The following is a 23,105-nucleotide window of genomic DNA, read 5'->3' on the forward strand; positions in this document are numbered from 1 at the left end:
GTTGAGGGAGACCAAGAGAGGAATACACTAAACAGATTCAGAAGGATGTAGGCTGGAGTAGGTACTGGGAGTTGAAGAAGCTTGCACAGGATAGAGTAGCATGGAGAGCTGCATCAAACCAGTCTCAGGACTGAAGAACACAACAACGACAACAACAGCAACAGCATCTGAGGTCATAAGTCCCCTAGACTTAGAACTAGTTAAATCTAACTAACCTGAGGACGTCACATACATCCATGCCCGTGGCAGGATTCGAACCTGCGACCGCAGCAGCAGGGTGGTTCCAGACTGAAGCGCCTAGAACCGCTCCGCCACAACGGCCGGCAACTACAGAGTGAAATCCCTGCTATGCGCTTTCACGTGACACATATCTCGCTCATGTGAGCTGTGTTTAAGTTAGGAATTTTCTTATTATGGTACTCTTTTAGTTAAGAATAAGAGCTTATGTTTTCCGTCTGGTTCCATAAGAAGCGTATTGCCGGAGTTCTACGGTATAACATGTCATTCCGTTCAAAAACTAAATGAAATTGAGGCTATGTTGTTCCTCGTCTCTTTCTACGTATTAACTGTAATTGCTCACATCACTGCAGGCTAGACGGACCAGCTGGCTAGACACTGCTGCCGAGACAGTGCGACAGAAAAGCTGTTGTCCCGTGCTATAACTGAGTCGATGTGCGCCTAACGCACGGCATAAAACGTTTTCTTGGTATTGTGCTTCGCTGTACTCGGGGCAGCTCGGTTTCCGCTCCACGTGGAACAAAGTCCTATGAGAATCTAGCAAACGCGGCAGAATACACTGTGTAATGTTTACATCAGATTCACTCTTATAATGAACGCACGTGGAACGAGACGCCAGGCGGCTAGCCGTCAGCTGCCGCGCACCGCCGCTGCCGCTCCACCCCCGCCACCTGCGCCTCCGGAAGAAGACGTTCAGCGCCGCAGCAAATTGGAACGCCAGCAGGTTGCCTACGTTAACGCTTCGCTCTCCGCTACAGCTACTTCCTATGGGCCGCTACCTCGTAACCCACAACTGCCCAACGACGAATTTGTTACACCTCCTAAACAAAAGATCAGCCCAAACTCAAGCCGTAAACATTTAGAGTCTACAGAAGGTGTCCTCGAAATGCGTGCACGCCTGCGCGCCATGCGCCAAGCACCGTGCATCTATTTTCGCCTCCGATGAAAGTAGAGGCACGCTAGTAGGTGTTCCCATTTTGCGCGACATTTGAGCAGGCGTGATTCCGTTCTCATCCACATACACTATGTGATCAAAAGTATCCGGACATCTGGCTGAAAATGACTTACAAGTTCATGGCGCCCTCCATCGCTAATGCTGGAATTCAGTATGGTGTTGGTCCATCCTTAGCCTTGATGACAGCTTCCACTCTCGCAGGCATACGTTCACTCAGGTGCTGGACGGTTTCTTGGGGAATGGCAGCCCATTCTTCACGGAGTGCTGCACTGAGGTGTTGATGTCAGTCGGTGAGGCCTGGCACGAAGTCGGCGTTACAGGACATCCCAAAGATGTTCGATAGGATTTAGGTCATGACTCTGTGCGGGAGAGTCCATTAGATGGATGTTATTGTCGTGTAACCACTCCGCCACAGGCCGTGCATTATGAACAGTTACTCAATCGTTTTGAAAGATGCAATCGCCATCCCCGAATTGTTCTTCAACAGTGGGAACCAAGAAGGTGCTTAAAACATTAATTTTTGCCTATGCTGTGGTAGTGCCACGCAAAACAACAGGGGGTGCAACGAAAGACATTCTGAAGTATAAAGGGATTCCGGTTTAATGACACTTTTGCGGTTACGGAAATACACTCCTGCAATGGAGATTCATAAAACAATTGTGCCAAAGGCGTCGTCAATAGTTAAAACATCTCCATTTATACAACATAATTATGGACAGAGGGTCGATTCGAACACGTTTTTTTATAAATCTCCATTGCAGGATGTGATTTTAGTGTATTTTACTTCTGATGAAGGTATATTTAGATATGCCGAAACCGTGGTCAAGAATTTTAATAAATCTTTATCCTGCAACTGTTTTGGCTGTCATCATTTACCGTGAAGGATTTCAACAGTTGCTGCTTCAGCCATGTTTAAAATCTTGAAAACGAGGATATATCTTCAATTCACTCAGTAAATTTGTATGAGAATACGATTTTCGTTTTTTAAGCCACTCCTTACTCCACATATCGCGTTTCCTCTTGTTTTTTCCGTAAAACAACCAAACAGGTTGCAACAGAGAGCGCATTGTCGTCTGTGCTCGGCATTTTCCAATGTAAACGAACTGATGCTTGTACATGCGTGCTTGAGTGGTGTGAAGGCGCGAGGAATTTGTGCACGCTTGCGCAAACGCGATTGTCAAGCATGCAGTAGCGTGTGTGGGGGCCTTTACTTGGACGCTCTGCTGCATTCTCGAGTGGTGCTTACGCACATTGGTTCGTATCTTTGGCACACCGGTTACTACGTCTCTAAGTTTGTCAGCAAAGTTGTGGTTACTCCGTTCATTTCCATATTTTGAGTTTTAGTGAAAAATTAGGAAGTGTTATATTTGTATTCATAAAACTGAACAGTTCGGAGATTCCTCCCGATTGGAAATTTTGTAAATTTTAACGTAAGGAATAAGCTGAACATTTGGTGTAGTACCCTGAAGCCTCAATTGTATTTTTGAGCACTGTACGACTCTTCAGTCTAATCTTTTTTAAAATAAGCTGTTATTAATGACAGATGACACACCGATCATTTTTGGGTGCAACAGCCAGTAACCCAAACCCCGCCGAATACGTACTTCATGTGATCAGGACTGTGAGCGGAACGGCCAGATAAACCGTTGAGCCAAAACAGTATCATCACTGTCTACCCACAAATTGAATGCCACATGATGGCGTGGCGGACTCGCAGGATGATACGGGAAGAACACAAATAAAAGATAGCTTTTTCGAAACCCCATAACAGTCTCGCATTTCAGACATAGGTTCCACGTTTGGCTCAAAGGTGCCTACAACCTTGTTCTGTAATGGTCCAAAAGCGTGGCGCCCTGTGACATCACCCTCAGGCTCGGAGATGCTTCATACAGCAAGGTGTCGCACTACGAGAAAAAGGCCAGAGCCCAGAAGCTGATGTGAGGTGTGTGGTAGTTCAGTGATGTCGCATTGACACCAGATTTCATCACAATTCTTTCATGACCATATTAAAATGTACCTGTAGAGAGACATCGCCACCCTTTCAGTAAGCGGCGCTATGCTGGTGCCCTAGCGCCTGCAGGCAGGCAATCCCTTCGACATCTCTTATATTCCGTATGTCAGCAAACAGGCGCTGAAACAGCAGCGCAGAGCCACTTAGCTAAATGGGTGCCGAAGCCTCTGCAATGCGCGTTCAATTGTAACTACCGTGTTTTAACGGTCTTTCAGGTAGGTTATATAATAAGAAGTACCACGATCTCTGTTACACACTTCACGTATCTGAAATGTACGGTAAGCAATAACTTCTCAGCTGTTAAAAGTCTCCAGCCCTGATACAGTCTCCACTTTACCACCACGTTCTAGAGCCACAATAACCCAACCATTACCGTACGCACTAGCGTCAGCATTACTAAAATGGTTGGGTTATTGTGGCTCTAGAACGTGGTGGTAAAGTGGAGACTGTATCAGGGCTGGAGACTTTTTACAGCCGAGAAGTTATTGCTTACCGTACATTTCAGATACGTGAAGTGTGTAACAGAGATCGTGGTACTTCTTATTATATGTCTACAATGCCATTGGTTCTTAGGACGACGAATCGTCGTAAAGTAAATGAATCAGAGTCTGTGTCCGTATGGGTTAAAGGTGCACTAAATTGTTCTAAGATTAAAGTTGTCGGTTATTTCACGCATTTATTTATTTTATCAAGGTCAAATAAGGAAAGGACAGGTGCTTTATTTCAGTTTCTGTAATACTTTGTAATAGACAACTTTGTCAGCAAGACAAGTAAGTAAATTTAAATGAAATAATGTTAAGGTAGGCAACTGTTTAGGGATAAAGCAGCATATTTTTGTCCTTCATTTGTTTATTCATTGCTAATAGTTTTTATTGGCATTATTTATCATGTTTGCTCGAAACATGTTCAATTATACATTTTAATATCAAGTTGTTCTCACACATTTTAATATAGCATTATCATCAAATTAAAACAAACCATTATTATCAATGTCTATCTAGGCTATTACTTTACCATTATCATTACTAAAAATGAAGAACACACACACACACACACACACACACACACACACACACACACACACACACACACACATATATATATATATATATATATATATATATATATACAAGTGTGTGTATGTGTGTGTGTGTGTGTGTGTGTCGGGAAGAACCGAACTGTACTAAAATTTGGTAAGTAAAATAAGTTGCTTCAGTTTTCAAACAGCGACAGCAAAGCTAAATTCTGTTACTGAAGTTCACCAGTATTGTAGAGTGTATTAATACTTTGGTTTCTTGTTCTTGGAAATCGAAAATGCGCGACGTATTTAAGTCTTGCGTCCCTGCCTAAGTAAACTGCAGCGTCGTACTCACGCAGCGCGAAATTCCTGCTCCTAGGAAAACCTTGATTTGCCGCTGCCATTACCGCACACACTCTGGAAACAACATGCAAACCATGGGCAGGCAGAGCATTAACAAAGATATGAACATAGCCGGTTTCCTCCCATAAGACGCAGCACACAGAGAAAAGTTGCTTTGCAATGCCGGAATAAGTGGATGCTGTTGAAGTGGGGGAACGTTAGAATTTAGAAGAGGTGTTACTCAGAGGCGTCCTATTCCCTTCAGTTGGATATTCAGGAGTACCTATGGCCTCGAAGTTAAAGGATTCTGCTAGCTCAGATGAAAGGTCAAGTGGCGTGAGAAGCAAAGAGGCCACAAGAAGTGTACTAGAATCAAACATACGCCTTAATTTGAGGAAGAAGTTTCTCAGAAAGAACGTCTGGAAAACAGCATTGTACGGAAGTAAAAAAAAAAAAATAGTTCAAATGGCTCTCAGTGCTATGGGACTTAACAGCTGAGATCATCAGTCCCCCAGAACTTAGAACTACTTAAACCCAACCAACCTAAGGACATCACACACACATCCATTCCCGAGGCAGGATTCGAACCTGCGACCGTAGCGGTTGCGCGGTTCCAGACTGAAGCGCCTAGAACCGCTCGGTCACATCGACCAGCTTGTACGGAAGTCAATTGTGGATTGTGGGAAAATAAAAAATTAAGAGAATCGAAGGGCTCGAGATGTTGTGTTACAGAAGGATGCTGAAAGTTAGGTAGACTGATAAGAAATGTGGCGCTTTTCCGCAGAATCGTCCAGGATAGGATGAAGAAGACACTAAATGGAAGAAGGCAGAGAATGATAAGACGAATGGTTCAAATGGCTCTGAGCACTATGGGACTCAACTGCTGAGGTCATAAGTCCCCTAGAACTTAGAACTACTTAAACCTAACTAACCTAAGGACATCACACACATCCATGCCCGAGGCAGGATTCGAACCTGCGACCGTAGGGTCGCGCGATTCCAGACTGTAGCGCCGAGAACCGCTCGGCGACTCAGGCCGGCTGATAAGACACTAGTTAAGGCACAACGCAGTAACTTCCATCTTAGTTAGCCGTAGAGGTTTTAAGGGGAGTTGGAGACTGGAATACATGGAGCGGTTCAGAGTCTTTGCATCAAACATCTACCGATGATAGATATTTCAAGTGGAAATTTTTTTGTTGAAATGTTTGCTGTCGTTTATTGGAAAAGTTAGGTATCTTTTACGAGGGCTTTTCCTTTTTCTCTGTCACCCTTCAAGCTCCGATCGATCAAAAAATTAAAACCACAGCGAAAACCCGGCGAAGCTTTGCGCAGATGTGTGGCACAGAGCTCTGAACGCACAGCGAGCAGGTAAAGGTGCTTAGCAGAATAGTCTCTCCCAACAAGTGTGAATGTCACGCAGACCACATAATGTACCTGCCGGGTCGCTTCCTCGTTGGTGACTACACTCGCCCATACAACGCTGGTGCAACGGAGACGCTTCTGGACCATTTTCGATAAGAAGCGTTTGATCACACACCGCGGTGCCAGGAACTGGCCCTCTCTCATTTTCATCTCTTCGCTCACACAAACCGCTGGCTATGGGGACAGCATTTGGGTACAGACAACGAGCTGCAGGGCAACATAGATTGGCAGAAATCACAGGCGGCTGCCTTCTATAATGAGGGTATTGGCAGATGTCTAAGTCGCAGCGGCGACTATACATAGAGAAGTAGCTGGAAAGTGTAGCTAATAGATGAAAATAAAAAAATTGTTATATTCACTGTGGTTTCCATTTCGCAACCGATCAGAGGCTGAAAAAACAAACAGCCCTCTTATTTTTGGTAATGTGCTTGAGAGGCTGAAGGGTGTAAGCAATCTTCGGTGTCCATATGCTGTGTGTGTTGCACGTAACCCAGCCATCTGCCCCACGTGAAAGGATCAAATTTAAAGTCCCTGATTGACTTCTAAAATATCGTTCTGCGCTTAGAGCGACTCATTCTTAAGATGTTCTTGTAGAAAAACACTGTCACTTTAGGGGGGTGGGTAGTATGCAGCACGCCTCGTTTGCAAATTCTGCTAGTACGGTAAAATCTCGTCGTCACATTCGGTGACAATTCTCAGTGAACATTTTGTCTCTGTTTATTTATTTATTTATTTATTGTTCCGTGAGACCAAATTAAGGAGAAGTATCGATGCTCATGGAACGACTCAATACATGAAGTTATAACACGATAGTAGAAACAGATAGAATGAAATACAAGAAACGTATTCAGGCTACAATTCGTAAGTTTAAATAAAGAAAATCAACAATGCAACACTGGAATTTGCTTAATTTTTCAGCTCTCCCAGGAGCTCCTCGACAGAATAGAAGTAGTGAGCCATGAGGAAACTCTTCAGTTTAGACTTAAAACAAAAGTTATTCCCCACGACGTGATCTATCACCGTTAGACGTTTGATGTAAGGACTTTGAAACACCCTGTATACAGCAAATAATTGCGGACGTCGCGTATTGGCTCCTACTGTAAGATGAAGTGACTTGTGCAACGGGAGCATTTCTGAAGCAGGCAGAGGTTTCCCTTGGACCGCAAGTAAGACGATAAATTGTGACAATGGGATGAATAAGCCCAAGCTTTGTATTTCTTTTCGGTAAAAATGAAAAGCACAATAAATTTCCTTGAGAGTAGACAAGTGCGAATACGTATGTATTATTGGTGGTTTACTTGGGAATAAATAAACAATCATTCGTTCTTTTATTTATTTTTGTTACTGTTTATTGTACTATTAAAGTGTTTTCGAAGCAATGCAGAGTCATCATCAGATAGACGTGTTACTGCAACACCATATCAACTTCCCGTGATACTTTCAAATGATAATGATCTTGCACTGGGTCGAAAACATGTTAATGGTACAATAAATGGTATCAGAAATTTAAAAAAAAGCGACTGGTTGTAAAATTATTCCCAAATGAATCGCCAATTTTAATTACATTTACAGGTTGTCATCTATAATGGACATACCGTATGTTTTATGTTGAGCGAAACACAAATATATTCTTGCTGCTCACGTTCATGGTGTCTGTAATTACATGGTTGATGTGGTTATTGACGACGAATAAAAATGATGTACCCGCGGTGACGCTATTTGCCCTCTAACAAACTATATAGCAGATTTCTCTCTTTCGATCCCTCCAGTGTAAACGCTTGTTCACAGATGCAAGTGAATGGAAGCGAACGCTGGCGAATCGTCTGCGAATGTACATTCACTTCCATTCGCTCCGATGTAAAGGGGACTTCATTCAGTGAAATAGTGATAATGGTGAGTGGACACTTCGATTTTATGTTGCGTTAATTATGACGTTGCCAGAGTTGTGACAGTTCGTTGACATTATAGTTTCTGTTAACTGCGTAACACCTGAATTCCACAAATTCTTTGACGTACGTATTTCAAATGCTATACTTCCAGCAACTGCAGTTTGTTGCATGTTACTATGAAGTTATGTACTAAGCACTTACGTAAACGAATTATTATTATTATTATTATGTTAACGTGTTTTATTATAATTAAATAGTTTATTACTGCTACATTAAAACGTTCTATGCATTTTGTTGTTATTATCATCAGAATCATAGGCAACTATGAGACATAAATAATGGCTGGGAGGACAGACAGTACAGCCGTTGGACTCAATTATAGTGTCGGATACCACTCGTCGGCTTTGAGCAATGACGTGTTACCGAAGGCAGAGACGCTACATAGAGGCAATCTTTGAAAGCAACTGATCATATTCGTAAACAAACGAAAGTAGCATGCGATAAGGTTACAATAACAATTCATGTGATTAATTACTTAGCCAAAAATTATATCGAAAGAACTGAAGGTAATGAAAAAAATAAAAACAAAGAAAAGTATGCATATCTGAATAAATTATTAGTGAAATTTATGCTAATAAGAAAAGCAAAGAGAACCTTCCAGTCCATTACAGTATAGTGCATGATGAAGTGGTAACAATATGAAATATCGTTAATTTTTAATAATAATAATAAATGGAGTGTAGCCATGTATGGAAGTGAAACATGGGCGATAAATAGTTTGGACAAGAAGAGAATAGAAGCTTTCGAAATGTGGTGCTACAGAAGAATGCTGAAGATTAGATGGGTAGATCACATAACTAATCAGGAAGTATTGAATAGGATTGGGGAGAAGAGAAGTTTGTGGCACAACTTGACCAGAAGAAGGGATCGGTTGGTAGGACATGTTCTGAGGCATCAAGGGATCACCAATTTAGTATTGGAGGGCAGCGTGGAGGGTAAAAATCGTAGAGGGAGACCAAGAGATGAATACACTAAGCAGATTCAGAAGGATGTAGGTTGCAGTAGGTACTGGGAGATGAAAAAGCTTGCACAGGATAGAGTAGCATGGAGAGCTGCATCAAACCAGTCTCAGGACTGAAGACCACAACAACAACAACAATTATTCAATCTAACAGGACAAGTACACAAGTATTGAAAGTTGACAAAATGTAGGATCTAAAGAATTTTAGAATCCGCAACTAGAATTAAGTATACAGGTCTATTCTAGTTACCGATTCCAAGCATTCCATGGTACATTGCGGTTTTTCCAGCAGTTTTGTGTACAGAAATGTAATAGGATTGCCGGCCGCTGTAGTCAAGCGGTTCTCGGCGCTTCAGTCCGGAACCGCGCGACTGCTACGGTCGCAGGTTCGACTCCTGCCTTGGCCATGGATGTGTGTGATGTCCTTAGGTTAGTTAGGTTTAAGTAGTTTTAAGTTCTAGGGGACTGATGACGTAGATGTTAAGTCCAATAGTGCTCAGAACCATTTGAACCATTTTTTTGTAATAGGATTTCTGCATTTGTAATATAATATTATATTTCTAGTTACCGATTCGAACCATTCAACGGTTCGTTATTTAGATCATTTTAACAAAAAGTGTGTCCACTGTAGTGTTACGGGATTTCTGCATTTGGTATTACTTTCTTCATTACTATGAAAAATAAAAAAAATCTGATATCTCATAATTTTTAAAAACACAGCCCTCAGTCGCGAACACAATATCTGTATCTACAATATTTGTTACTTTTCTTAATGCTCTGAGGTCATTGAGAAATCTAAAAATGCTACAAAAATCTAGTCCATAGATTTACTGCAAAAATGTCCAAAACCACGAACCATCGAATACTTGGAAACGATAGCTAGACTTGACCTCCTATACAGGTCATTAATTAGATCGTTTTCTCAGCACGTGTGCGCACTAAAAAAGTAGTCTAATAGGATTCATGCACTTGTAATTGCTCTGTGAACTACTGCCAAGAAGTTATTAATGTTGGAATCAGTAACTAGAATTGATCTACAAAGTCAATTCTGGTTTCCGTTTCCAATTTTTGCTATTTCACCGCAATAGATTTAGAGAGCAGTAAAAAAAAAAAAGGTAGAAATGCTATTACGTTTCAGAGCACACAACAGTTGCAATTATAATTTACATATGAATCATGGAACGGTTAGAATCGGTATTTTGTGGATTTTCCTTAGTTCTGGAGGCGTACTGGCTTTACTTCTAGAATTTCGTGTGTCGGTTTCTGCACAATTCATGCTGCTGTTTCGCATTTGTTGATATTCATTTAATTTTTCCGTTTTTCTGTTACATTTTAGTTTCTCCTCACCCAAGAACGCAACTTTCCTGCGTTTCTCGCGCCAGAGTCAATAATTAAGAATAAAATTATGGCTATTTTAATATTATGACTTCACCGTCGCCTTACCATAATGCAATTTAAAGGTTCTCTGCGCTTTCCTACTCGCAAAAACCACGAGATTTTTAGACATGAAAATTTGTTTTTAATTCTTGTTCTTATTTATTTTCGTTATCTGCAATTCGTTTCGATGTAATTCATAATAAGTAACTGCGTGAAATGTTATTGTAATTTTATCGCATGCTATATTCGTTTGTTTACGAGTATGATCCGCTGCTTTTATTGACTGCCTCTGTGAACTGTCTTTGCCTTAGGTACGACGTCGTTGCTCAAAGGCGACGAGTGGAATCGGATAATACCGGGTGATCAAAAAGTCAGTATAAATTTTAAAACTTAATAAACCACGCAATAATGTAGATAGAGAGGTAAAAATTGACACATGTGCTTGGAATGACATGGGTTTTATTAGAACCACCCCATACTGCTAGACACGTAGAAGATCTCTTGCAGGCGTCGTTTGGTGATGATCGTGTGTTCAGCCGCCACTTTGGTCATGCATGGCCTCCCAGGTCCCCAGACCACAGTCCGTGCAATTATTGGCTTTGGGGTCACCTGAAGTCGCAAGTGTATCGTGACCGACCGACATCTCTAGGGATGCTGAAAGACAACATCCGACGCCAATGCCTCACCATAACTCCGAACATGCTTTACAGTGCTGTTCACAACATTATTCCTCGACTACAGCTGTTGAACGGCGAAGAATTGACTCCTTCGAATTGTGGTGTTGGAGGAAACTTCTTAGAGTTCCATGGACTGCAAAGAGAACCAACAGATCAATATTGGATCAAATAAAACCAGATTTCTCCCTGGAAGGTCTAATGTTAAAACAAAAGCTGACCTACTTTGGACACACAATGCGAAGGCATGCCTCACTGGAAAAAAAAAAAACTTAATGCTGGGGAAGATTGAAGGAACTAGAAGAAGAGAACGTCAGAGGATGAGATGGATCGATGTCATCACAGAAGCAATGTGTTCCAACATGGAAGGTCTACGGGAGAAAGTGCAAGACAGGAAAAAGTGGCGTGATTTGGTTCATGGGGTCACGAAGAGTCGGAACCGACTAAACGAATAGAGAGACACAGAGAGAGAGAGAGGCAGCTGTTGTTGAGGAATGATGGTGGACATATTGAGCATTTCCTGTAAAGAACATCATCTTTGCTTTGTCTTACTTTGTTATGTTAATTATTGCTATTCTGATCAGATGAAGCGCCATCTGTCGGACATTGTTTGAACTTTTGTATTTGTTTGGTTCTAATAAAACCCCATGTCATTCCAAGCATGTTTGTCAATTTGTACCTCTCTATCTACATTATTCCGTCATTTATTCAGTTTTCAAATTTATACTGACTTTTTGATCACCCGGTGGAATTTGTCCACCAGTTGACCCCTCCAGGACCGACTCGAGAATCCGCGTCTCGACCTCGCCGACTGGATAGTTGTGGGTAACATGAAGCCGTTGAAGAAACTGTCGCCTGTTCTATCAGAGCCTCATAATCCACTGTGGGTGACCTCTGATCGTGTCGCTTTGGTGTGCGTTCCCACTGTGGCATCGAGTAGAGCAGCGCCGGCTGCGAGGAAATGTGCGAGCCTGGCGGCTGATTTTGGCAGCGGCGGCGTTGCCAGGCAGCGGTGGTCTCCCCCCCCCCTTCCCCTGCCCACCCCCCCCCCCCCCCGCGCCCCTGCCGCGCGCCGGCCCGTCTCCGGCAAATGGAAACGCCGTCCGCCTCTTTACGAGCGCGGCTGACTTAATGTATTCGTCAGCACGCTTGATGGCGGCGGCGCCGCGCTTTACGACCGCTGACGTCACAGGCGGCGGCTTCCGCGGGCCGCGGCGGGGGCGAGGGGGCGAGCACCCACGCAGACGCAGCTAGCTGTCCCCTGCCCGCTGCGCGCCCTCACACGCACACAAGCGTGCGCGCCGGCTTTACTCTTCGCGACTGCCACTCCCAGGGCGGTCGACACTTGTCTCCATCAACATAACACTTGCTCAAGTGGTATGCCTCGCTTTCCTTCTCACGATATACGAATCGTTTCCGTCATATCACACGTCTCGCTGACACCATCTACATCTACATACATACTCCGCAATCCACCATACGGTGCGTGGCGGAGGGTACCTCGTACCAAAACTAGCATCTCCTCTCCCTGTTCCACTCCCAAACAGAACGAGGGAAAAATGACTGCCTATATGCCTCTGTACGAGCCCTAATCTCTCTTATCTTATCTTTGTGGTCTTCCCGCGAAATGTAAGTTGGCGGCAGTAAAATTGTACTGCAGTCAGCCTCAAATTCTGATTCTCTAAATTTCCTCAGTAGCAATTCACGAAAAGAACACCTCCTTTCCTCCAGAGACTCCCAACCGAGTTCCTGAAGCATTTCCGTAACACTCGCGTGACGATCAAACCTACCAGTAACAAAACTAGCAGCCCGCCTGTGGTGTGCACACTGTAAGACCTTCGGTACACACACCATCAGATTATTTGACTTGTCGCTCTAACGAAGCCGGCCGGGGTGGCCGTGCGGTTCTAGGCGCTACAGTCTGGAACCGCGTGACCGCTACGGTCGCAGGTTCGAACCCTGCCTCGGGCATGGATGTGAGTGCTGTCCTTAGGTTAGTTAGGTTTAAGTAGTTCTAAGTTCTAGGGGACTGATGACCGTATAAGTTAAGTCCCATAGTGCTCAGAGCCATTTGAACCAAGCTCTAACGAAGTAGGCGAGTGTCAGCAATATGTCTCGTGGTCTTATCGTGGCGTGTTTATCTTCTGCCGTTAGGTCAGACGATAGAAATGCCACTTGCACGCTTGGAGTAGCAGATTGACGGTGACCAACTTTAAACAGAACTTGATTAATTTTCACACTCATTTATTAAAATAATAAAAAGCATAGAAATTACTTAACTTGATTCTGGTTGCTGTTTACAATTGACAATCTGAAGTTCCTTTGGTCTTGGTACGTTAATCTTATTCTCACATATCTCTGATACTTCACAAAGTGTCTATACATTTCTCTTCATGGCTATGTACAGGAATATGATAATCTTATTAGGCGCAGACTAAAACTTGACTATAGACTGGTACAGACTAATGCAGACTGATTAATCGGAGGTCTGTACACTTGTTATAATACCTCGAGCGTTCAGGTATAACGCGAGTGTGATCCGCGAGGAGAAAAGGTTCTACGTTAGCAGGACTCTCTTTGGCTGCGTTACATATTAATACGCGGATCAGCGGAAGCAGAATTTGGTCCGTCTCTAAGGCAGCGCCATCTTGTAGTGCGGAGATGGACGAGCGCTGCGCCCGCACTGTTGTGCTTATCAGGGCGCGCTCTATTGGGAAAGTTGTGTACACGCTGAGTACGGGGAAATATGCACACAACACCGCCTCTGAATTGCTTCTATGTCCTCCCTCAATGCGACCTGATAGGGATCCCAAACGCTCCAGCAGTACTTAAGAATAGGTCGTATTAGTGTTTCATAAGCGGTCTCCTTTACAGATGAACCACACCTTCCCAAAATTCTACCAATGAACCGAAGGCGACTATCTGCCTTCCCCCAAAACTGCCATTACATGCTTGTCCCACTTCATATCGCTCTTCAATGTTACGCCCAAATATTTAATCGACGTGACTGTGTCAAGCGCTACACTACTAATGGAGTATTCAAACATTATGGGATCCTTTTTCCTATTCATCTGCATTAATTTACATTTATCTATATTTAGAGTTAGGTACCATTCTTTACACCAATCACAAATCCAGTCCAAGTCATCCTGTATCCTCCTACAGTCGCTCAACGACGACACCTTCCCGTACACCACACCATCATCAGCAAACAGCCGCACATTGCTAAACACTATCCAGATGATAGCCTCACCTCCGATGAACACTCACCATCGAGGACAACGTACTGGGTTCTATTACTTAAGAAATCTTCGAGCCACTCACATACAGGGCTATTACAAATGATTGAAGCGATTTCATAAATTCACTGTAGCTCCATTCATTGACATATGGTCACGACAGACTACAGATACGTAGAAAAACTCATAAAGTTTTGTTCGGCTGAAGCCGCACTTCAGGTTTCTGCCGCCAGAGCGCTCGAGAGCGCAGTGAGACAAAATGGCGACAGGAGCCGAGAAAGCGTATGTCGTGCTTGAAATGCACTCACATCAGTCAGTCATAACAGTGCAACGACACTTCAGGACGAAGTTCAACAAAGATCCACCAACTGCTAACTCCATTCGGCGATGGTATGCGCAGTTTAAAGCTTCCGGATGCCTCTGTAAGGGGAAATCAACGGGTCGGCCTGCAGTGAGCGAAGAAACGGTTGAACGCGTGCGGGCAAGTTTCACGCTTAGCCCGCGGAAGTCGACGAATAAAGCAAGCAGGGAGCTAAACGTGCCACAGCCGACGGTTTGGAAAATCTTACGGAAAAGGCTAAAGGAGAAACCTTACCGTTTACAATTGCTACAAGCCCTTACACCCGATGACAAAGTCAAACGCTTTGAATTTTCGGCGCGGTTGCAACAGCTCATGGAAGAGGATGCGTTCAGTGCGGAACTTGTTTTCACTGATGAAGCAACACTTTTTCTTAATGGTGAAGTGAACAGACGCAATGTGCGAATCTGGGCGGTAGAGAATCCGCATTCGTGCAGCAAATTCGCAATTCACCAAAAGTTAACGTGTTTTGTGCAATCTCACGGTTTAAAGTTTACGGCCCCTTTTTCTTATGCGAAAAAAACGTTACAGGACACGTGTATCTGGACATGCTGGAAAATTGGCTCATGCCGCAACTGGAGACCGACAGCGCCGACTTCATCTTTCAATAGGATGGTGCTCCACCGCACTTCCATCATGATGTTTGGCATTTCTTAAACAGGAGATTGGAAAACCAATGGATCGCTCTTGGTGGAGATCATGATCAGCAATTCATGTCATGGCCTCCACGCTCTCCCGACTTAACCTCATGCGGTTTCTTTCTGTGGGGTTATGTGAAAGATTCAGTGTTTAAACCTCCTCTACCAAGAAACGTGCCAGAACTGCGAGCTCGCATCAACGATGCTTTCGAACTCATTGATGGGGACATGCTGCTCCGAGTGTGGGAGGAACTTGATTATCGGCTTGATGTCTGCCGAATCACTAAAGGGGCACATATCAAACATTTGTGAATGCCTAAAAAACTTTTTGAGTTTTTGTATGTGTGTGCAAAGCATTGTGAAAATATCTCAAATAATAAAGTTATTGTAGAGCTGTGAAATCGTTTCAATCATTTGTAATAACCCTGTATTTGGGAACCAATCCCATATGCTCGTACCTTAGTTAGGAATCTGCAGTGGGGCACCGAGTCAAACGCTTTCCGGATGTCAAGGAATATGGCATCCGTCTGATACCCTTCTTCCATGGTTCGCAAGATATCATGTGAAAAAAGGACGAGTTGCGTTTCGCAATAGCGATGCTTTCTAAAGCCGTGCTGATGCATGGACAGCAACTTCTCTGTCTGAAGGAAATTCATTATAGTCGAACTAAGAATATGTTCGAGAATCCTGCAACAAACCGATGTTAAGGATATTGGTCTGTAATTTTGAGGATCCGTCCTTCTACCATTCTTATATACAGGCATCACCCGCGCTTTTTCCAGTCGCTCGGTACTTTACGTTGGGCAAGAGATTCGCGATAAATGCAAGCTAAGTAAGGAGCCAATGCAGTAGAGTACTCTCTGTAAAACCGAATTGGAATCCCATCAGGACCTGGTGTCATTCATTATCACCAGACAATGAATGAAGCGCCAGACACACAAGTGCTCGTCAAGGGCCGGTCTTAGGGCAACTTTGATTACGTTGCTGTGTAAGTTCGTAGCGTTCTTGTTTTGCATGTGCTATTCCAGTTGCTATGGGTTTATTTATCGATTGTCATTTTTTGTTTGTCGTTGACTGTTGCTACTTGAGTTTACATATTGCCTATTGGTCATTTGGAGGTAGTGAGTGGAGCAGTGGATGTTACAACATGAAGTGCCCAGTGGAGAACTCGGAACTTTTCCCCCATATACTTCTGTTTTATTTCAGTAGAGGCGTGAGAGCAGCGGATGCAGCTAGAGACATTTGCACCGTGGGGTAGTGCCACTGGAAATAACACAGCAAGAAAATGATTTTGTCGTTTTGAGGAGGATCGTTTTGACATTGATGACTCTGCACGTTGAGGAAGACCTCCGGGGTCTGATGAGGATCGTTTAAACGAATTAATCCCCGGCGACCCAGAGCAGTATATTCGGGAACTGTCAAATGTGATGAATTGAGATCATTCCACCATCGTGCGACATTCTCATGAATTGGGCAACGTTTCAAAGACGGGCATGTGAGTACCGAATGCTCTATGCCACGATCACATAAAGCAGTTGGTGGCCATATCTGCATCTCTGCTTGCTTGTCACCAATTCCCTCGTAAACGACACCGACCATTCCTGTACTGTATCGTTACTGGTGACGAGAAGTGTTGTCTTTAACCTGACATAACGAAAAAAAAAGAAATCGATGAACCCAAACAAAGCAGCAGTTTCTCGTACTCCGCGCATCCAGAAAAGGTAATGTTATGCACCTGGTGGAACAGCGACGGTATGGTTTGCTACGAATTGCTTCTCCGACGTGTAGCAAACCCTGCTGACTTTTATTGTCACCAACTGAGACCTCTTGCAAACGTAATCCGACAACAGCGATTAGGAAGCCTGCGTGAAGTGATCCTGTTCGACGATAACGACTGTCCGCATTCTGTTACTCTGACAAAAAATAAATAAAAATAAAAATTAAAAAACACTATTCAGCAGTTAGATTGGAAAAATCATTCCGCACCGTCCTCATTTCCCTAATCTTGCGGTGTTACGTTTTCACCTTTTCCTCCCTCTATCGAAAAAACTTCAAGGGATTTCCTTTTCGGATGAAAATGCGCTCCGAACATGGCTCGATGAGTTCTTTTCTCCAAATCCACGTGTTTTCTGCAGTGCCGGCGCTTGACTTTACGCCGTAACACAGGGAGTACGTGAAGTCCTTTCTCCAAGACAGACTTGTTATTCTGTTTACTCGTGAGACGATTTTTTACCTCTCTGTGCAGTGTGACAAACATTGAAGTTCGTAGAATGAGATTTTCACTCTGCAGAGGAGTATGCGCTGATATGAAACTTCCTGGCAGTTTAAAACTGTGTGCCGGACCGAGACTCGAACTCGGGACCATTGGCTTTCGCGGGCAAGTGCTCTACCATTTGAGCTACCCAAGCGCGACTCACGACCCGTCTTCACAGCTTCAATTCTCCCAGTACGTCGTCTCCTACCTTCCAACCTTCAGAGAAGCTCTTCTGGAAACATTCCCCAGGCTGTGGCTAAGCCATATCACCGCAATATCCTTTCTTCCAGGAGTGCTAGTTCTGCAAGGTTCGCAGAAGAGCTTTTGTGAAGTTTGGAAGGTAGGAGACGAGGTACTGGCAGAACTGAAGCTGTGAAGACAGGTCGTGAGTCGTGCTTGGGTAGCTCAAATGGTACAGCACTTGCCCGCGAAAGGCAATGGTCGCGAGTTCGTGTCTCGGTCCGGCACACAGTTTTAAACTGCAAGGAAGTTTCATTGAAGTTCTTCTTTACGAGCTCTATCATTTGAGCTACCCAAGCGCGACTCACGACCCGTCTTCACAGCTTCAATTCTCCCAGTACGTCGTCTCCTACCTTCCAACCTTCAGAGAAGCTCTTCTGGAAACATTCCCCAGGCTGTGGCTAAGCCATATCACCGCAATATCCTTTCTTCCAGGAGTGCTAGTTCTGCAAGGTTCGCAGAAGAGCTTTTGTGAAGTTTGGAAGGTAGGAGACGAGGTACTGGCAGAACTGAAGCTGTGAAGACAGGTCGTGAGTCGTGCTTGGGTAGCTCAAATGGTACAGCACTTGCCCGCGAAAGGCAATGGTCGCGAGTTCGTGTCTCGGTCCGGCACACAGTTTTAAACTGCAAGGAAGTTTCATTGAAGTTCTTCTTTACGAGAGGATACTTGATTCGAATTTCTATTCCTGGCTGGTGAGCCAACATAAATCTTTTCTAGTGTTCTGTTTTGTGCTGAGGTAATTTCAGCGCTAGGAGTTCCCAGGCGGCATACTGCGTCCACAGGAAACGGCAGGAATGTCTCGTACGTCATCTGCACAGCTGCCAACGCCCCAGAGCACAGATCATCGGTGCAGTGCAACTGCTATCCGTACCCCTGTACGTGATGTGAGCACTCCGGTTGGGCGGATAGGGAAATGCACGCAGTACATATGTTGAGTTCCATTTGCTTGTCTACTGAACATTTTCTGAAAGAAAAATGTTCAGTTGTGTGTGAAATCTTATGGGACTTAACTGCTAACGTCATCAGTCCCTAAGCTTACGCACTACTTAACCTAAATAATCCTAAGGACAAATACACACACACCCATGCCCGAGGGAAGACTCGAACCTCCGCCGGACCAGCCGCATAGTTTCTTAAAGTGCCAGTCAAGATGGAGGTATTCTGTTTCTCACCGCTAAGCAGTAGCAACCAACTCTGTGTCCGTCTAATACTGGGCAGTGTGATCTAAAGAAAATCGAACATACTGTATTTTCTGCCGGTCTCGAAATTACATGTAGGGCAGAATCCGATATTATGAACTTCATATTTATACAGTTTTTTGTCCTCTACACGTGTTTTCAGAATAAGTTATAGTACCCACGTTCTAATTCATTGTAGTAGCATCCAGACAGGAATGACTGGTTTGGTGTGCCACATTGAAGTGAATGAATGGTTCAAATGGCTCTGAGCACTATGTGACTTAACTTCTGAGGTCATCAGTCGCCTAGAGCTTAGAACTAATTAAACCTAACTAACCTAAGGACATCACACACATCCATGCCCGAGGCAGGATTCGAACCTGCGACCGTAGCGGTCGCTCGGTTCCAGACTGTAGTGCCTAGAACCGCACGGCCACTCCGGCCGGCGAAGTGAATGAAAACCACAACATTATACTTCGTTCTATGGAAATCTCCAGGTTTAGGCTGTCAATGACAGGGTCATATTAAACATTTGCAGGAGTGAGAACTGGACTGAGGAGACAACATTAGGCAACCAGACATACACACGCAAAATGTTAGTTTACAGACATTATGTCAATTTAACATCTTCAACTTTTGTAGTCCTGTCTTCCGCAGTTGCGTGTAATATTACGGTATATTGATAATTTTATATTTTGGACCGTCTGACTACAACCGTCCGCGCATCCTGTAAGTACAGGTCAAAATATAACTACATAAGAGCGAAAACCAACCACGAGAAATGTTTATAACTTATACGTACATTGCCCAAAACGTAAACTAAATAGTAAAAATATGTACATATTCCAGGCCACTGAAGATGCCTTGCACAGAATAAAGGCGAAACGCCTATGGCACGAAAATTGTGTTTCATTCGGTTGTATCAGACGGTCCAAAACGTAAAAATTATCAATAGACCTTAAATTTATGTCAATTATTAAAGTTAGAAACTGTGTATATATCTTGAGGCAGTGCAAGTCACTATACACAAATTACCCAAAATATTGTTTGAGTACATACACCAAAAAGCTGCTTACAATAATTAATCTATATTTACGAAAGACTGGACAACCTGTTTCGACTTAATCGCCATTTTCAAGTACCTGCAAATACAATTTTGATGAGAAAGGGTATGAATGCCAATGTCATTCGTATTAAAGTAGCTGTATTGTACTCACGTCTACATTGATATGACGTCCATATTGTGTCGTTAGTGGACTGTATTGTAACTGTCACTGGTTTGTACCCAAAATATGTTCATCTACCATCTGAGAATCAGAGCATTTAGCATCGTCCACCAAACTTCATACGTAACTTTAATCTTTTTCGAAACATTTTCTCGCTCACACTGTCCACAAAATAATCAAAGAAAATAAGTTTATGGACTACTACATTTTCGATGTTCATGCAATAAAACCTCAGCATCTGATACGATGTTTAAATTTATAGCTTCTTTCCTACTAACTCTATTCGCGACATATTTTGCAAACAGTTTCTACATATACCACTGAATGAACGTGCAAGACTATATGATTTTATGACACATGGTTTCGAAGATATGACGTCTTAAATATTGAAGTAAGTAAAAAGTAAAACTAACTCTAAACTCCGTCCGAACAAGCCTTGGAAGGCACAACGGTACCGACCGGTCGCCGTGTCATCCTCAGCCGATAGGCGTCACTGGATGCGGATATGGTGGGGCATGTGGTCAGCACACCGCTCTCCCTGCCGTACGTCAGTTTACGAGACCGGAGCCGCTGCTTCTCAATCAAGCAATTCCTCAGTTTGCCTCACAAGGGCTGAGAGCACCCCGCTTGCCAACAGCGCGCGGCAGACCGGATGGTCACCCATCCAAGTGCCAGCCCAGCCCGACAGTGCTTAACCTCGGCGATATGACGGGAACCGGTGTTACCACTGCGGCAAGGCCGTTGGTCAATAAGTAAAAAGTAGCATTCTTTAAATCGGAGCTGTTCATACAAGGGAGCTGGATTCTTTGAAGAATCGAGGATGGGTGGGTTACTGACTAAATTGTTGGCGAAACAAGAAAATGAAAGAGGAATTTTCGCCTTAAAATTATCTCTCTCTAATGTAGCTATCGTTTAAGCAGTGGAAAATATGTAGAGAATGAGTGTCTCGTGTAAAAACAAGAAAACGTCTTATAGATATTTGCAAAATTTCCAAGTTGTGTGGTCATGCGTAGTGGCTACTGCCACATTAGACAAACGATCAACGTTTCAAGTGCAACACATGACGTAATTACGTGGATGATCTCAACGGAGCAGTCCTTTCGAGTTCATGCTTACCCGTCTATAACCAATTTCTGTCTGAAGGGTTGTTCTGCAGCAAACCCCCAGATATGTTAACGGACGATATCATTCTGTTGGAGGATAATGCCCGTCCGCTTACTGCCAAGGTTGTCGGGACTGCGTTGCAGAAGTCTGTCTAAGAAGCCCTTACACATCTTCCACACGGTCTCGACCTCTTGCTATGCGATTTCCGTATGTTGGGAGCTCTGAAGAAAGAGATTGTCAATTTTCTTCGGACGAAGATATGCACGCCTGGATACAATCGTGGTTCTGTAGGTAACCGCAAACAATTTTTCATGGAGGCACTGACCATACGGTGCGACAAATGTATTAACAGTTATGGCGATTACTTTTGAAATAATAAATAATTTACATACTTTACTCCATCTGTCTCGTTTTCATTTGACTGCCCCACTGCAGATAGACAGATGTGTGTATAAATTTTTCCCTTCCTTAAGAGGCCATAGGATTAAAATCTCTAGGTCCCACCAAGGCACTGATGCACTTTCTGGCCGGACATCGGTTCTATTTCGAGTACGCACAAAGCATAAATACGCCAAAATATGGTCTCTCTAATTGCGGAAACGTCGTCTACACACACTGGGAACTCCCAGTTTCCACCAAAGAGCGGGGTGAGGGCCTTCCGCTCTACAAGGATTGAGAGCGCAGCTGAGGAACCGTGTCAACGGGTGTACATTAGGCCATGTAGCGCAATCTGTATCCAGTACAACCCCGGGAACGTTCCTAAAGGGACGAAAGGTAGCGACCATTTACAAAGGGGGAGTTCAGACATGCCACTGACTCCTAACTCTCAACGAAACAAATGGACCTGTAATGAACGCTCTGGGACTGACGGGGATACATGGGCAAACCTGCGTTCGACAGCTGGCAGGTCTGGACCACCTTTTCGTACTTGACAACGTGATTCGGTCTGGGCTGAAGGCCTACACTCACTGTCTGGACGCTACTGCACAGTTAGATAAATGCGCAAAGTAATATGACACCGATCAGGCCGGTTCTGCGTTCTTAGATTTCACTTTCGGATGCAAGGAAATACTGGTTGAGAAACTCTGTGTACTTATGCTACAAGCAAGTTGCGCTGTCCAGCCGGGAGGCCTACCTGCCGGCCTTGGTGATGATCATCTCGGTGCCGAGCGCGTGGAACCTCCGCCAGAGGTCTCTGGAGCACAGCTCGACGCGCAGCTCGGACCGCCGCTGCTGCTGGGTGCTCTGTTGAGGAGTCCGCGGCTGAGGGGCCGCCAGCGCCGGCTGTTGAGGTTGAGGTTGAGGCTGGTGTTGAGGCTGCGGCGCCTGGCCCACGTCCGCGCTGTCGCCCTCATCTGCGGGAACACCCAATAAGCTTACGGTCTCACTGCTATTACCAACCACTAAGAAACCGAATGGAACAAGCATCATCCTCAGAAGGTACCAATGGTAGAATTTTTCATGTTCCTGGGGACCTGTTAAAGGAGACACTTGAACATAAAGCAAATGACAGGTTTTGATTTGTTGTTGCTGTGGTATATAGTCTGAAGACTGGTACGATGCAGCTCTCCATGCGAGGCAGTCCTGTACAAGCCTCTTCATCTCTGAACAATTACTGCAACCTAGAACCATTTGAACCTCCTCACTGTATTCTCTATTGCTCTCCATCTACAATTATTACTTCCCTCCCTCCTCCACACTCCCCATCAATACCATATCAACAATTCCTTGATACCTCAGAATGAATCATATCAACCACTGTCTCCGTTTAGTCAGGTTGTGCAGAAATTCGATTCATTAGCTTCTCATTAGTTTTCCGATCTATCCATATACTTTTAAACATTATACTGTAGCACCGAACTGTTTATCGTTAGCATGTCAGTTCCATACCATTCTACACTACACTCACACCTTCGGAAGA

The 23,105-nt window shown here is 44.0% G+C and overlaps 1 protein-coding gene across 1 annotated transcript in view; it reads right to left on the reverse strand.

Annotated features, from left to right (window-relative positions):
• Positions 1-22,647, reverse strand: part of LOC124545519 (T-box transcription factor TBX18-like) — a 239,975-nt gene extending 217,328 nt beyond the window's left edge. The window contains exons 1-2 of the mRNA XM_047124466.1: positions 22,629-22,647; positions 22,320-22,539 (exon numbers count right to left, since the gene is read on the reverse strand). Of these exons, the coding sequence (XP_046980422.1) occupies positions 22,320-22,539; positions 22,629-22,647 (239 nt within the window). The remainder of the gene's footprint in view (positions 1-22,319; positions 22,540-22,628) is intronic.
• Positions 22,648-23,105: the final 458 nt, after the last annotated feature.

The sequence above is a fragment of the Schistocerca americana genome, chromosome 8 (genome assembly GCF_021461395.2).
Source record: "Schistocerca americana isolate TAMUIC-IGC-003095 chromosome 8, iqSchAmer2.1, whole genome shotgun sequence".
Classification (NCBI taxonomy): Eukaryota; Metazoa; Arthropoda; class Insecta; order Orthoptera; family Acrididae; genus Schistocerca; species Schistocerca americana.